At 34.9% G+C, this 15,776-nt stretch overlaps 2 protein-coding genes across 2 annotated transcripts in view; both read right to left on the bottom strand.

Annotated features, from left to right (window-relative positions):
• LOC136027424 (ralBP1-associated Eps domain-containing protein 2-like) overlaps nucleotides 1–15,776 on the bottom strand; it is a 205,828-nt gene that overhangs the window by 109,046 nt on the left and 81,006 nt on the right. The gene's annotated exons all lie outside the window — the stretch shown is intronic.
• Nucleotides 1–15,776, bottom strand: part of LOC136027422 (uncharacterized) — a 69,639-nt gene that overhangs the window by 34,660 nt on the left and 19,203 nt on the right. The window contains exon 3 of the mRNA XM_065704679.1: nucleotides 11,805–12,269. Coding sequence (XP_065560751.1) covers nucleotides 11,805–12,269 — 465 coding nt within the window. The remainder of the gene's footprint in view (nucleotides 1–11,804; nucleotides 12,270–15,776) is intronic.

Genomic DNA, 15,776 nt, shown 5'->3' on the forward strand with positions numbered 1-15,776 from the left:
ATCCACTAATCCTCAACTGGTATAAATCAAACCAGTGCTTGGTACCATATGCAATAAAATCACCAATAAATATTCCCAATATATCCCAGGGACATTTACCCAGGGGCCATACAAAATGAACCAAAATAACAAGGAACAATAAAAAGAAACAGGAAGAAAAAGTAATTATTAATTTTTTTAAGGTAACAAACAGTGACACTCTTTAGCTGACTCAAATATTATAGGCAGCGTTACAGGTAATCAGGGATTGGCATAAAATATGACTGACGGGGTGAATTGAATAAAAATGCTGCCTAAATTACTCATTATGATAATATATGTCAGAGACAAAAGATGGACTAGTTCTGAGGGCTATGGGATCATTGCCGTAGAGCTGAAACAGTTAGTTAAAATTAAATGAAGATGTACTTGGAATATAACTTTTTAAGTTCTTGCTTACTATTTGAGCTAATCTTTGTATGTTTTACCTGCAGCTAGATGGAGATCTTAAATTGAATTTTCTACTTTGCTGATATGTTGTCTAAGCATTTAAAAGATAAATATTTGAAAGAATGAAAAAAAAAATTCGAATCAGTCTAAGAAACCAAAAGTGAATTTTACAAATATACTGATAGTAAGTTCCAAGATGGTTTAGAAGCACTTGCTATAATATCTTATAATAAAAAAGCCTTCTTTCGTTAATTAAGTAGGGTTTTAATTCATTTAAACTTTATTAGCCACAGTTTACTAAATAAAATACCGTTAAAAGAATGTTGACCAAAAGTTCCTGAAATTTTCATATGCATTTAGTTTTTCACGGTTATGATAAAAAAAAAAAAAAAAAAAAAAAAAAAAATCCGTTGAGAACATATTTCATTATCAGCAAAGGGCGACCGACACTCTAGCTTATTGGATAATTTTGTGGGGGAGTAGTTTGTCGTAATTTCCGTATGTTTCAGTTTAGGTTACGTTTTGCTGATTGGCATTTCTGTTCGTTGCTGGTTGATTCTCCATTCATAGTCATTTATATTTTATGAATGTTTTAATAGTAGTTTCGGCAAACCACACCAATTAATAATAGCCATTAATCTCAACATTTCATTGGTTTAGACTATTCTCCAGCCAATCCTAAGAAATTATCAGTTATATGAGGTAGGCTACAGCAGTTATATGTACAAAAAGAAGTCTTTTACGGGGACGATTCATGGGAGTCCAATGGACCCACTTGTGGCCTTCCAATTAAACAGACTGAAATTTCTTTGATGTCCTAAATTTCAACAAGATGTCTTAGGTCAAGATTTCAACCGCAATTGCCTATAAAACCACTGTTTTAATGGGCTATTTGTAGAATTTACGGCTCTTATTTCTGGGACTACACCGACCATGTCATACTTGCAGACACATTTTTTAAACTCTCAGTTGTTTTGATTAAAATAAATTTTTGAAATGTTTATCCAGTGACACATTGAACTAATGGGGCAAAAATAGCGTTGAAAGATCAGCCGATTTTCTTATGATCAGTTTTGGTCTTAAAAAGGGTGCTGTAGCTTTTAAATTGTAACCAGTGTTTTTTTTAAGAAGAGTATTGTAAGGAACAGTAGTTAGGGCTCTGCGCCACTGTGATATTTTTTTAGTCGCAAAATAGTTATTGAAAGAAAAAAATCCCTAAAAAAAATGTAAAATTGGGGCCTTCCGCAGTCCCTGTCCTATTTATTAATTAATTTATTACAAAGTGTGTAAGCCCACTTTCTATTATTTATCATACTTACCTTTCGTTAGATTATTGTCTATGTTTTTCTCTTCTTTTTGTCCATTTTAGTATTATACTTACTATGTATTTTGCAACACTGAACGTATTGCTTGACACCGTCCGTCTAGACAAATCATACAGTATAGAAGTAGCTTTCTTTTTGGTATATTTAACTTTATCTCTGTTGTCTGCATTTTTATGTGAGTTAGAGATTTTCATTAAAATTTATTACGAATTTTCCTTTTCTCGACTTACTTTGCGGGCAGAAGTAATTGCACAAGAATGACATTTTATGTGTCAATTTTTAAGGCTATAAATAAAAGAACAAGTTTTTTTTTAACTGCAAGTAAGGAGCTTCATTAAAACTTGAAACAAACAGAAATTATTCGCATATGAAAGGGGCTGTCCCCTCCTCAACGCCTTGCTCTTTACGCTAAAGTTTGACTCTTTCTCACTACTCTACTTTTTAAAACAATAAAAACTTTAGCGATTTAACTTTTAATGTCGCTCCTTACTTGCAGTCAAAAAAACTTTTTTGTTTAATTTCTGAAAGTTTTTGAATTACTGCATGTTTTGATTTTGGTTTACCACACATGAATAATTAAAACGAAATTTGCATTTTTTTTGCTAAATGGCTTTCGCCTAGTTTTGATTGGACGATTGTGAGACAAAAAGAGAGTGGTGGAGTAGGTCTAGTTACCCTCCAATTTTTTGGTTACTTACAAAGGCAACTAGAACTTTTTAATTCTACGAACGTTTTTATTAGTAAAAATATGCGTAACTTACGAATTAACTTACGTAATGAACTTCTAAATTCTTATGTTTTTATTACGTATATGAGGGGGGTCGCCCCCTCTTCAATACCCAGCTCTTTACGCTAAAGCTTAAATTTGTCCCCATTCCTTAGATATGATCTTTGAATCACAAAGACCGTAGAATAAATAGTTGAAATTGATAAAATTACTTTAGCGTAAAGAGCGAGGTATTAGGAGTTGAACCCCTCATATGCGAAATAATTTCTGTTCGTTTTAAGTTTTAATGCTGCTCCTTACTTTCAGATGAAGAAGATTTTTCATATTTATTTTTTCATTGCTCTTTAAAAAAAATCCTAAAAAATCCTGCGCCCCCTTCATGGAAATTCTCTTCCCAATGACGAATTTCCTCCATAGAAAGTCCATGGAGAGTTCCTCCATGGAAATTCCCTCCGCAAAACCCCCTCCCCCACCCCACCCCCAACCAAAAATATCCCTTTGAAAGTGTTTGTGCACTTCCCAATAACCATTTTGACATTGGTAAAAAATTAGCGTGGGAGGGGGCCTATGTGCTCTCCAATTTTTTTGGACACTTTAAGAGGGCACTAGGACTTTTAATTTCCGTTAGAATGAGCCTTCTTGCGACATTCTAAAGCCACTGGGTCGATACGATCAGCCCTGGGAAAAAAACAAAAAAATAAATTAACACGCATCCGTGATCTGTCTTGTGGCAAGAAAAAAAAATCCACATTTTTATAGATAAGAGCTTGAAACTTCTAATATAGGGTTCTCTGATGCGCCGAATCTGATGGTGTGATTTTCGTTAAGGTTATATGACTTTTAAGGAGTGTTTCCCCCTATTTTCTAAAAAAGACAAATTTTCTCAGGCTCGTAACTTTTGATGGGTAAGACTATACTTGATGAAACTTATATATTTCAAATCAGCATTAAAATGCAATTCTTTTGATGTAACTATTGATATCAAAATTTCGTTTTTAGAATTTCGGTTACTATTGAGCCGGATCACTCCTTACTACAGTTCGTGTACCACGAACTGTTTGATATAGTTAGTATGACCGAAAGATGAGAAGTACAAAATAGTTATTTCTCAGTGAAAAAGTCAGTTTTGATCACTTTTTTCGCATATCTCTTTTTTAGGCGAATCATACTTTCCACTTTAATGGAAATAATATAGTAATTTCATACACAAGGATAAAAAGGTATAAAATATGCAACTTTAGAGGAAATATGATAATAACAGGTTTTCTTAGCTGCTAATCAAAGTTAACACAAGTGCTGACTTTGTAAAGTGTCTTTCACGCATGCTTTTTCTTTTCACCCTCCCGTGGCCCTGTTATGTAGAATAAATGATTGACAAAATCTGGCAGATGACTCACTCAATGAGAAATTCAGTTACATAGTTCGTCATTTAAGCAAAAAAACTGGTCGTATAGCACTAAAACCACTTCTCATTACCCCCAGCACCCCCAAAAACGCAATACAGCATAAAATAAATATTTCAAGATGGCAATTTCAAACACAAAGATAATAAGGTATAAAATATGTAGCTTTAGAAGCAACATCATAATAGCTCATGCTACTAATGCCCCAAATTGTGTAAATGGTCCATTTTAAAGAGAAAGTCCAGAGATAAAGTGCAGTAGAACAGTAGAGATGTTTTACTCCATTTAAAACTCTCATTTGTAGCTCTTTGAGTTCGTTATGGTTCAGTGATCATTTAGGGAGTGATCTTAAATTATGGCAAATTAAAAGACGGCAACTAAAAGGTGGTAGTCCACGCATAATATTTCTCATCCTTCAAAGCCAATCTTTTATCGTTTATGAAGTCAGTAATAGCTAATATGGGCTTAAAATTAGTGTCGTAGTCGAATGCTTATCCGCTGTTTTCAGGAAAAGGGCCCCAATTCAATCAAATCACCCATTTTCAAATAAATGTTTCCTAGAAAAGTTTAACAGGATGCTGTTGAACCAACTTGCTGAAATTAGGAGTAAACACACGTTTTGATCGAACACAAATCGAGCATCCAATAAGGAACGAGTGCAGACTTATAATAGCAAGGCCTTGGATTCCTGGTCCATTGATCTCTTCCTGATTCGAAAGTATAGCTTACCTTATATCTTATAATTATATCTTATCTTATAACTCTGATATACATTTTTCGACCCTTTGTGATCCAAAGATCATTTTAGAATAGGTTTTAAAAGATCAAATGACTATCCTATCGCAAAACACTGTAAGTACAAATTTCACTTTCGGTACCATAACATGATTTTTTTTTTTTTTTTTTAAGCCTCAGCGGTAGCTGGATTGTATCAAAGGCAAAAGGTCCATTTGCGAATTCTCCCAAGGGACTACTTTTCATTGATACAGGGATATCAATATAGGGAGGAAGCAAGGGTTTCGTTCTATTCTCTGCAGGAAGATGCGAAAAGGCATTTTTCAAAATTTCAAGGGTAGTTTTTGCTTGAAAAAAAAAAACAAAACAAAACAAAACCATCACGCCAAACTTAGAGTATTTTTCTACATCTGGGGAGTATTTTCACCTCATTCCTGTAGGTGTACCTGAATAGAACTTGGCAAAGAAACAAAATAGCGATTGATTACATTGATAAAAAGTATTATAATTTTACTTCTTTTTTGTTGACTTAATGATTATCTAAAATAATCTAGTGATGTATGTGCTGATTTAGTGATTTTTTCATGACTCAAGTGATTCGTTTTACACCAGGCGACAACCCTGTTTAGTACTGAAAGAGCCACAGCTTGTCTCAAAAGTCAAAGAAGACGTAGGCAAAGAGCATAAAAGAGCTGAACATAATGAAGATTTTGCCATCATAGGCAACTTGCATTTCAGCCTTAGCTAATTCTGTATAGCTCAATTATTTTTTTATTCCAAAGGTGATCTAAAATATATTATTATAATTACTAAAGCTCATCCATTGGAAAAGGGGAAAATTATTTGAATATCTTACCTGTCCTCTTAAGCGACCATAAGGGGACATGTTTTACCTTTTATATATTGAAGGACCAAAAGGATTTAAATAATGATTTTTTTCTTTGAAATTCTTGAGATTTCAAGAGTTGACGATGACTAAGACTAAAATTTAAAAAAAAGGAAAAAAAAACAGATCAAACTGTTCGTGATAACGAAGGGCTGCGAGTTATGAACTGTGCCCATTGTTTACATAAAGAATTGGTTATTAGGAAGTATACAGACGTTTTAAGGGGGATTTTTTCTAGTGTGGGTCGGGGGGAGAATGCTACGCGAGAGGATCTTTCCACGGAGGAATTTTTCATGGAGGGCGAGAATTTTCCATGAAGGGGGTGCCGGATCTCCCAGCATTGTTTAAAAAACGATAAAAAAAAATTAAATTTAAAAAAACAAGTTTTTTTGCTGAAAGTAAGGAGCATTATCAAAAATTAAAACGAACAGAAATTATTATGTATACGAAGATATTCACCCCATCGTCATTACCTTGCTCTTTACGCTACGATACTTCCATAAGGGCTATTATTCTAATTAAACCCTTTGTTATTCAGGGGTCATTCTTGAAGAATTGGAAGAAAATTCAGACTTTAGCGTAAAGAGTGAGGTATTGACAAGGGGGCGAACCCCGTCATTTACATAATAATTTCTGTTAGTTTTAGTTTTAATATGGGTCCTTACTTTCAGTTGAAAAAACTTGTTTTATCAAACGGTTCGCGTCAACGAACTGTAGTAGGGAGCGACCCGGCTCAATAGTAAACGAAACTCTAAATAACGGAATTTTGATGCTAAAATATACATAAAAAGAATTGAATTTTCATGCTGATTTTAAATATATAAGTTTCATCAAATTTGGTCATTGTCATCAAAAGTTACGAGCCTGAGAAAATTTGTTCATTTTAGAAAATAGGGGAAAACACCCCCTAAAAGTCACAGAATATTAACGAAAATCACACCATCGCATTCAGCGTATCAGAGAACCCTAAAGCACAATTTTCAAGCTCCTATCTACAAAAATGTGGAATTTCGTATTTTTTGCCAGAAGACAAATCACGGGTGCGTGTTTATTTGTTTGTTGTTTTTTTTTTGGCTTTTTTCCCAGTGGCCATCGTATCAACCAATTGATCCTAGAATGTTTCAAGAGGGCTCATTCTAACGAAAATGAAAAGTTCTAGTGCCCTTTTTAAGTAACCAAAAATTGGAGGGCACCTAAGCCCCCCCCCCACGCTCATTTTTCTCCAAAGTCAACAGATCAAAATTTTGAGATAGCCATTTTGTTTCGCACACTCAAAAACCATAATAAGTATGTCTTTGGGAATGACTTACTCCCCCACAGTCCCTGGGGGAGGGGCTGCAAGTTACAAACTTCGACCAGTGTTTACATATAATTATGGTTATTGGGAAGTGTACAGTCGTTTTCAGGGTATTTTTTTTTGGTTTTGGGGGTGGGGTTGAGGGGAGGGGTCTATGTGGGAGGATCTTTCCTTGGAGAAATATGTCATGAGGGAACAGAAATTCAATGAAAAGGGTGCAGGATTTTCTAAATTTACTATAAAAAAACAATGAAAAAATAAACATGGAAAAATTCTTTCAATTGAAAGTAAGAAGTACCATTGAAACTTAAAACGAACAGAGATTATTGCGCATATGATGGGTTCTAAAAATACTTTAGCATAAAGAGCGACGTATTTAGGAGGAGATAAATACCTCGCTCTTTATGCTATAGTATTTTTAGTAATTTCAACTATTTATTCTACGGCCTTTCTGATTCAGGGGTCATTCTTAAAGAATCGGCACATAACTTACGATTTAGTGTAAAGAGCGAGGTATTAACGAGGGTACAAACCCCCTCATATACATAATAAAAATTTAAGAATATAAAAGTTCGTTACGTAAGTTAATTCTTAAGTTACGTATATTTTTTACTAATAAAAAAATTCGTTAAAAATCAAAATTTATAGTTGCCTTTTTGTGTAACCGAAAAATTGCATGGCAACTAGGCCTCCTTCCCCATCCCATGTTTCTCAAAATCGTCTGATCAGAACTAAGAGAAAACCATTTAGCCAAAAAAGGAATTAAAATGTATATTTCATTTTAATAATTTATGTGTGGAGAGCCAAAACCAAACATGCATTAATTCAAAAACGTTCAGAAATTACATAAGAAAAACTAGTTTTTCTAACTGAAAGTAAGGAGTGACATTAAAACTTAAAACGAACAGAAATTACTCCGTATATCAATTGGGTTATCCCCTCCGCAATCCTTCGCTTTTTACGCTAAAGTTTGACTCTTTACCACCATTCTGCTTTTTAAAACAATTAATAGCTTTAGCATAAAGAGTGAGGGATTGTGGAGGGGACAACCCATTTCATATACGGAATAATTTCTGTTCGTTTTAAGTTTTAATGTTACTTTATTTTTCTTAAATTTAATTTCTGAACATTTTAAATTAATGCATGTATTGATTTTGGCTCGCCGCACATAAATTATTAAAATGAAATTTGTATATTAATTCTTTTTTTGGCTAAATGGCTTTCTCTTAGTTTTGATCAGACGATTTTGAGAAATAAGGGGTGGAGAAGGAGGCCTAGTTGCCCTCCAATTTTTCGGTTACTTAAAAAGGCAACTAGGACTTTTAATTTTTAATGACTGTTTTTATTAGTAAAAAATACACGTAACTTAAGAATTAACTTATGTAACAAACTTTCATAACCTTATATTTTTATTATGTATACGAGGGGGTTTGTACCCTCGTTAATACCTCGCTCTTTACACAAAATCGTAAGTTTTGTCCCAATTCTTTAAGAATGACCCCTGAATCAGAAAGGCCGTAGAATAAATAGTTGAAATTACTAAAAATACTTTAGCATAAAAAGCAAGGTATTTATCTCCTCCTAAATACCTCGCTCTTTATGCTAAAGTATTTTTAGAACCCCTCATATGCGTAATAATCTCTGTTCGTTTCAAGTTTCAATGCTACTTCTTCCTTTCATTTGAAAAAACGTTTTCATGTTTATTTTTCATTGTTTTCTTATAGTAATGCTAGAGAATCCTGCGCCCTTGTCATTGAATTTTTCTTCCCCCATGACAGATTACTCGAAGGAAAGATCCTCCAGCATAGCCCCCTCTCCTCAGAACAAAATAAAATCCCCCTGAAAACGTCTGTACACTTCCCAATAACCATTACTATATGTAAACACTGGTCAAAGTTTGTAACTTGCAGCCCCTCCCCCAGGGAGTTTGGGGGATTAGGTCACCCCCAAAGACATACTTATTATGGTTTTCGACTATGTTGAACAAAATGGCTATCTCAAAATTCTGATCTGTTGACTTTGGGGAAAAAATGAGCGTGGGAGGGGGCTTAGATGCCCTCCAATTTTTTTGGTCACTTAAAAAGGGCACTAGAACTTTTTATTTCCGTTAGAATGAGCCCTCTTGCTACATTCTAGGACCACTTGGTCGATACGATGACCCCTGGGGAAAAGAAAAAAAAAACAACAAATAAACACGCACCCGTGATTTGTCTTCTGGCAAAAAATACAAAATTCCACATTTTTGTAGATAGGAGCTTGAAACTTCTACAATAGGGTTCTCGGATACGCTGAATCTGATGGTGTCATTTTCGTCAAGATCCTACGACTTTTAGGGGGTGTTTCCCCCTATTTCCCTAAATAAGGTAAATTTTCTCGGGCTCGTAACTTTTGATGGGTATGACTAAACTTGATGAAACTTATATATTTAAAATCAGCATTAAAATGCGATTCTTTTGATGTAGCTATTGATATCAAAATTCAATTTTTTAGAGTTTTGGTTACTATTGAGCCGGGTCGCTCCTTACTACAGTTCGTTACCACGAACTGTTTGATAGTATTCTTATTATTGTTTCTATCTTGGTTTTTCTTTGCATTTTTAGATAGCTGTAAGTGATGATGCAAAAGCTAAAAAACACGATTTAGGACTTTTTTGGGATCTAAAGTCTAGACATTATTTTTGCAACAAATAGTGCCAATGTCGTGTTTTACATTCATTGACATGCGAAATTACCTGGCAGCATAGATTCAAAGAAGAAAATTGAAGGAAAGTAATGAAATAAGGACACAAAAAAAAACACTGGCATCATTTCATAAGAATCTAAAGGAGGCACGAAATATATTTTTCGGTACATAAGAGAGGAGACAAATTTGTCGTTTTCTCAATGAAAATACCAAAAACAGGCATATTTAAATGAAAATACCCTAAAAAGACGTTTTTTACAAATCAGAGGGGGGCATCGGCTCCCCTCCCCCAATTCACGTCGAAATACAAGACAATGAATCCTTAGAATATTTGGTGCCTCAGACTGTGTGAACATGGCTTGTTATTCTCTGAGATTTTTAAGTACTGGATTCTCCGTCGCCCACCAACAAATTTAACTTCCGGCGTTAATCTTGCATGCAATCTTGAATGTTATTAATTTAACAGGAACTTCTGTTTTTAGGTACAGGCATACTGGAGTTCATGGACATTATAAAACCGCAATATGTAATTTTATGTATTTCACACTTTTGCGACAGAAGTTTTACACCTTTTGTCTACATAATGAAACGCTAACCATTGAATCTAGTATTTGGATTAAATTACAATAGCCACAATAAAAACACTTCACAATCATTTTTTACCTAATTAAAGAAAAAAATTAGGTGACCATTAGAATAATCGAAGTTAAGACATTTTTGATGAGCTTTGACCACTAGTGTCTGGAGCATCGTGCATAAATTTAACTTAAAAGAAAATTAAATATTCCTTGGCTCCAGTTTTTGTAGGCCCGTCCTTGCAACTAAAATCATTTTTTTGTGCATAAGGGTTCCGTTGACCCAAAAAACTTAGGGGTGTAGGTTTCAAGGTTTTTTAAAAAAAACGGGTTTTTTCACCCTTTCAGGGAATTCATGTTTTGTGTTTTTTTTCTCTTTTGAAGTGGTGCTCTCCTGACCATAAGACGTAATGGTACGGCCCAAGAAGCAATTCTTTAAAAAACTTGAGCCCATCAGGAAAAAGTTTGAACTAATTTCGGGCTGTAAATTTGGGGATTTTCGGCCATGTAAAAAAAATGTCCCTTTGCTGTTCCCTGCTTCCGGGGGAAAATTCCTTTCAGTTTTTTCTTTGACATTGGAGTACCCATGACCCAAGGACTTAGATAAGATTTTAATCCCACCAAAAAGGGCTCCCATGAAAACATCCACCTTTTTAAGGATCTGTTTTCCGTTTTCACTAAAGCGCTAGTTTTTCTAATTGTATAGGTGTTGGAAAATATCACCAGTTAGTTTATTTGAGCTACTTTTGCAAATATACTTTGCGTAATCCAGGATGCAGTAAGTTTTGTTTGTCTTAAATTTCAACTTCACTCTTTACATCTGTAAGAACAGCCTTGTTTTTCTCAGTTTTTTTTTTATCAATGCTAAAATAAACATTATTACAACACATAAACTTCAGTTGGTTCTCCAAAACCCGGGTGAGGTTTCTTGTTTCTAAAGTTAAAATAGCATCAGAAATATTTAGGATATCAAATAACAGGGATACTGATTGCTCGAGAAATTTGTTAAGTAGCCTAACATAGAGAATATCATACAACCTCCTCGTATAAAAGACACTAGTGGAATCATTACTTGCTAAAATGTTTACGTAGGAAAACAGAAATGAATACCATATAAAGAAAAATAGAGGACATTTCTGGGTTTATATATTACCCTCAAACAACCAAAAGAATTGAGCTTTCTTTTATAGAAAGTATTGATAATTTTCTTACCTTACATACTTGAATGTAGCCTACTATCATGTAATCTATTTTATTTATGGTTCTAGGGCATTAGGATTACCAAAATGCTATCAAACTTTTGATGGCTATGGGTCCTGATGCCAGCCATCTAATACACCTAATTTAGATCCAGAGGACCAACGCCCGACACTGGCGTAATTCCCTCATAATCCTGGGGGGGGGGGGGGGGGGGGTTGGAGCTGATTTTCCCAAGTCACGCAAAATTGACAGTGAATAATGAAAAATGAGTCAGATAGTACCACAAAGGCAAAGGTGTACTAAAGAAAACTGATCTGTTTCTGTGAATGCTTGAATCATGTATTTCTATCTTAGTTTGAAAAGATTTTTCAAGCCGCAAAATTTCAGCTATGGGGGACTGGAGTCTGGGTGGACAGTTGCTCCCCCTGTCCAATAACAAATCCCACCTCTGATGCTGTGGTACTAAGACCAGGCTTTAGTGAGAACCACACTACAAATATTGCTCTCGATAAATATTTACAGAAATTTAATTCAGAGTAACTTACCCTCCCATTTTCTCATTAGATGAATGTTACTGGGATCTTTGACAAAAGCGAAAGCATAACCACTGAAAGTTGTACCAAAGTCAATCGCAACAATCACAAAATGTCGGGAACACCCTTCTGCTGGCATACTTATTGGCAAGTCTAAATCTTCCGGTTGCTGAACAACAGCCGTAGAAAAATCAAGTTGTGTATCCTCATCAGCACACGAAGATGCTCCCGTGAGTTCCTCGATTCTTGCAGTACTTGTCTGTGAATCCCTTCTGTAAATGGCGGTGTTGCCTTCAAACGCAATGGAAATTGGTCTTGGTCTTTCTATTTCTAAAGATTTAAGTTCGCTTGGGCTTATAGCACAAGTTTTTCTTCGCTCTGCATTTTTCTTCTTCCGATCACGTGGCTTTGTTGGATTACTTGGAAATGTAGAAAATCTAACTGATTTAGGTGTTCCGTTAATCTGCGGCTCATCGACTACAAAATATAAAAAACTGGTATTTTAAAAGGAATATTTTTTTTACAACAACTTTGTCATTGAATAGTAGGGTAGTCGTCTGTTAAGTTTTTCTTCCCAAGTCAATGAAATTGTTGCGGAACCCAAATTTTGTTGAAAATGACATGGAAACTCTGAACAGCATGAAAATAAAATAATTGTTAAAGAACAAATAAAAAGCATAAGAAAAGAAGGAATTCAAGAGGTTCAATCAAAGTGTTTATTTTTTATTAGTTCGTTGGAACAAATTATTTAAGTTTTATGTAGTTGTTCATGCAACTACATAATACACGTTCCTTTCCAAACACCTCGCTCTTTACGCTAAAGTTTTGTATTGTTTTAAAAAGTAGAACTATGACGAAGAGTCAAACTTAAGCACAAAGAGCGAGGCATTGAGGAGGGGACAACCCGTTTCATATATGGAATAATTTCTGTTCGTATTAAGTTTTAATGTCGCTCCTTACTTGCAGTTAAAAAAAACATATTTTTCTAAAATTTAATTTCTGAATATTTTAAAATTAATGCATGCATTGATTTTGGCTCACCGCACATGAATAGTTAAAACAAAATTTGCTTATTAATTGTTTTTACTAAATGGATTTCTCATATTTTTGTTCAGACAATTTGGAATTTCTCTTCCCCCATGACAAGCTCCTCCAGGGAAAGATCTTTCCATGTAGTTCCCTCCCTTCAACCCTCCCCCAAAACAAAAAAAAATCCCCTGAAAACATCAGCACACTTCCCAATAACTATTGCTGTATGTAAACACTGGTCAAGGTTTGTAACTTGCAGCCCCTCCCCCGGGGACTATGGGGGAGTAAGTCATCCCTAAAGACATATTTATCATGTTTTTCGACTATGCTGAACAAAATGGCTGTCTAAAAATTTTGATCCGTTGACTTTGCGAAAAAAGAGCGTGGGAGGGGGCCTAGGTGCACTCCAATATTTTTGGTCACTTAAAAAGGGCACTAAAACTTTTAATTTCTGTTAGAATGAGTCCTCTGGAGACATTCTAGAGCCACTTGGTCGATACAATAACCCCTGGGGAAAAGAAAAAAAGCAAATAAACACGCACCCGTGATCGGTCTTCTGGCAAAAATTACGAAGTTCCACATTTTTGTAGACAGGAGCTTGAAACTTCTGTAGCAGGGTTTTCTGATACGCTGAATGTGATGGTGTGATTTCTGTTACGTTTTTTATGTCTTTTAGCGGGTTTTCCCCCCTATTTTCCAAACTAACTTGTATATTTAAAATCAGCATAAAAATCCGATTCATTTGATGTATCTATTATTATCAAAATTCCGTTCTTTTTAGACTTTCGCTCACTATTGAGCCGGGTCGCTCCTTACTACAGTTCGTTACCACAAACTGTTTGGTTATATTAAACATCCTTCTTGTATAAGAAGCAACGTTATAGCGTTGCATATAGTAAAGGTCATAAGGCTTAATGTTTTATTATTATTTATTTATTATCTTTTTCCCAGAGACCCTTCATATGAAGAAAAGGTGGCTGTATAAGCCTCGGAGGGGCTCATTCGACTGGTAATGGGAAGTTCTAGTGCCATTTTTAAGAGTCAAAAACAACCAAAGGGCAATAATCCCCCCCCCGTCCTATTTTACCCAAATACATCCGATCAGAATTTCGAGATAGCCATTTTATGCGAAAGAGTCCAAAGGTCAAATAACTATGCCCCTGGGATTGACAGAACTCCCCACAGCCCCCAAGGCAAGGGCTGTAAGCTATACAAGTTACTAGTTGTTGACATGTAAGGTTTTTATGGAAGGTGTGGTTGTATAAACTTCAGAGGAGGTTCATTCGATTTAAAATCGAAAGTTCTAGTTTCCTTTCACAAGTCAAAAGTGATCAGAGGGCAACCAGCCCCTCTTCCTCGCCCATTCTTCCCCAAATGCTTCCAATCAAAATTTTGAGATAGCCATTTTTTTCAGAATAGTCTGAAAGTCAAATAGCTATGGTTCCAAGTTTGATACCTCTCCCACCCAATCCCCGGGGAAACGAATATGAGCTATGCTCATTGCCCATAGTTAACATATAATGTTTTTATGGAAGGTAGTGATTTTGTTCGTTTTAAATTTGATTTGATTATTCAATTTAAGTTTTACTCACTTTAAGATTTATATATTCATTTAAATTAGTACCTTTTGTATGTTTGTTGGCTATGATTGTTTTTTTTTTTTTATTTCTGTGGGTTTTGGGTTTCATTTATTATTAAATATTAATTTCTGGTCGTTTTGAGTTTGAATTATTAGAGGACTTATTTCTGCTAGTCTTAAGTTTAATATGGTTCTGTACATTTCTTTGAAAAACTTTTTTTTCATAATTTCTTTTACAGAAGAACACAAATCATTGCACAATTCATTCTTTTATAGTTAATTTATATTAAAATACAATCGTGGTTAAGAATAAATATTTGTCCGATATCCACATCTCAGTCAAAAATTCTGTCAAATTTTCAAATTTTCAATTTTCAACAATTTGATAGAAGAAAATCTTTCACACTTCAACATGGGAATACTCGGAATTAAGATTGCTAGCGCAAATTAAAAATGCAATGTCATTAAGGAAAGATAGAAATAAAGAGTTCGTAGCAACAAACTGTAAGTAAAAACCGACTCGGATCAATAATAACCGAAACCCTAAAAACAGAATTTGATATCGATTGATACGTCAAAAGAATCAGGTTCATTTCCAATTATATAAGATTCATCAAGATTGGTTTTACTCATCAAAAGCTACGAGCCTGGAGATGTTGCCTGATTTTTGAAATCGGAGGAGCCCACCTCCCCTAAAATTCAAGAAATCTTGATGAAAATCACACCATCAGATGCAGCGTACCTGTGATTCCTACTGCGGAATTTTCAAGCTCCTATATACAAAAATGTTGAATTCGGCTTTTTTTGCTAGAAGACGAATCATCTCAGGGATGACGGTTTTATTTCTCAGGGAAGATCGTATTGGAATAGTGGTCTTAGAAGATCGGGGGAGGGCGCATTCGAAGGGAAAATAAAAGTGGGGAAAATAAAAGATCTAGTGCCCTTTTTATGTGATGCAAATGGTTGGAGGGCAACTAGACCCTATGCCACGTCCATTTAATTTCCAAAGTTACCTGATCAAAATTTTGAGATAGCCATTTTGTTCAGTATAGTTGACAGATCAAATAACTATGATTTTAGGGGTAAAATGACCCCCAACAGTCCATGGTAAGAGGCTTGTAAGTTACGAAATTTGCCCATTGTTTAAGTATAATGTTTGTTATCGGGAAGTATACAGACATTTTTTTTGGGGGGGGGGAGATTTTGTGCGTTGGGTGGATTTTCATTGGGAGAATCTTCGTTGAGGAGGAAAACTTCGGGGGGAGGGGAATTTTTCAGGGAAAATTTTAAACTGAGGGTGTTTGACAGAATTCCTGTACGAAATTATTTTTAATCGCTTTACATTTTCTTTGCCAACTCAATTTTGCATTTGGAGA

This window comes from Artemia franciscana, chromosome 5, assembly GCF_032884065.1.
Source record: "Artemia franciscana chromosome 5, ASM3288406v1, whole genome shotgun sequence".
Classification (NCBI taxonomy): domain Eukaryota; kingdom Metazoa; phylum Arthropoda; class Branchiopoda; order Anostraca; family Artemiidae; genus Artemia; species Artemia franciscana.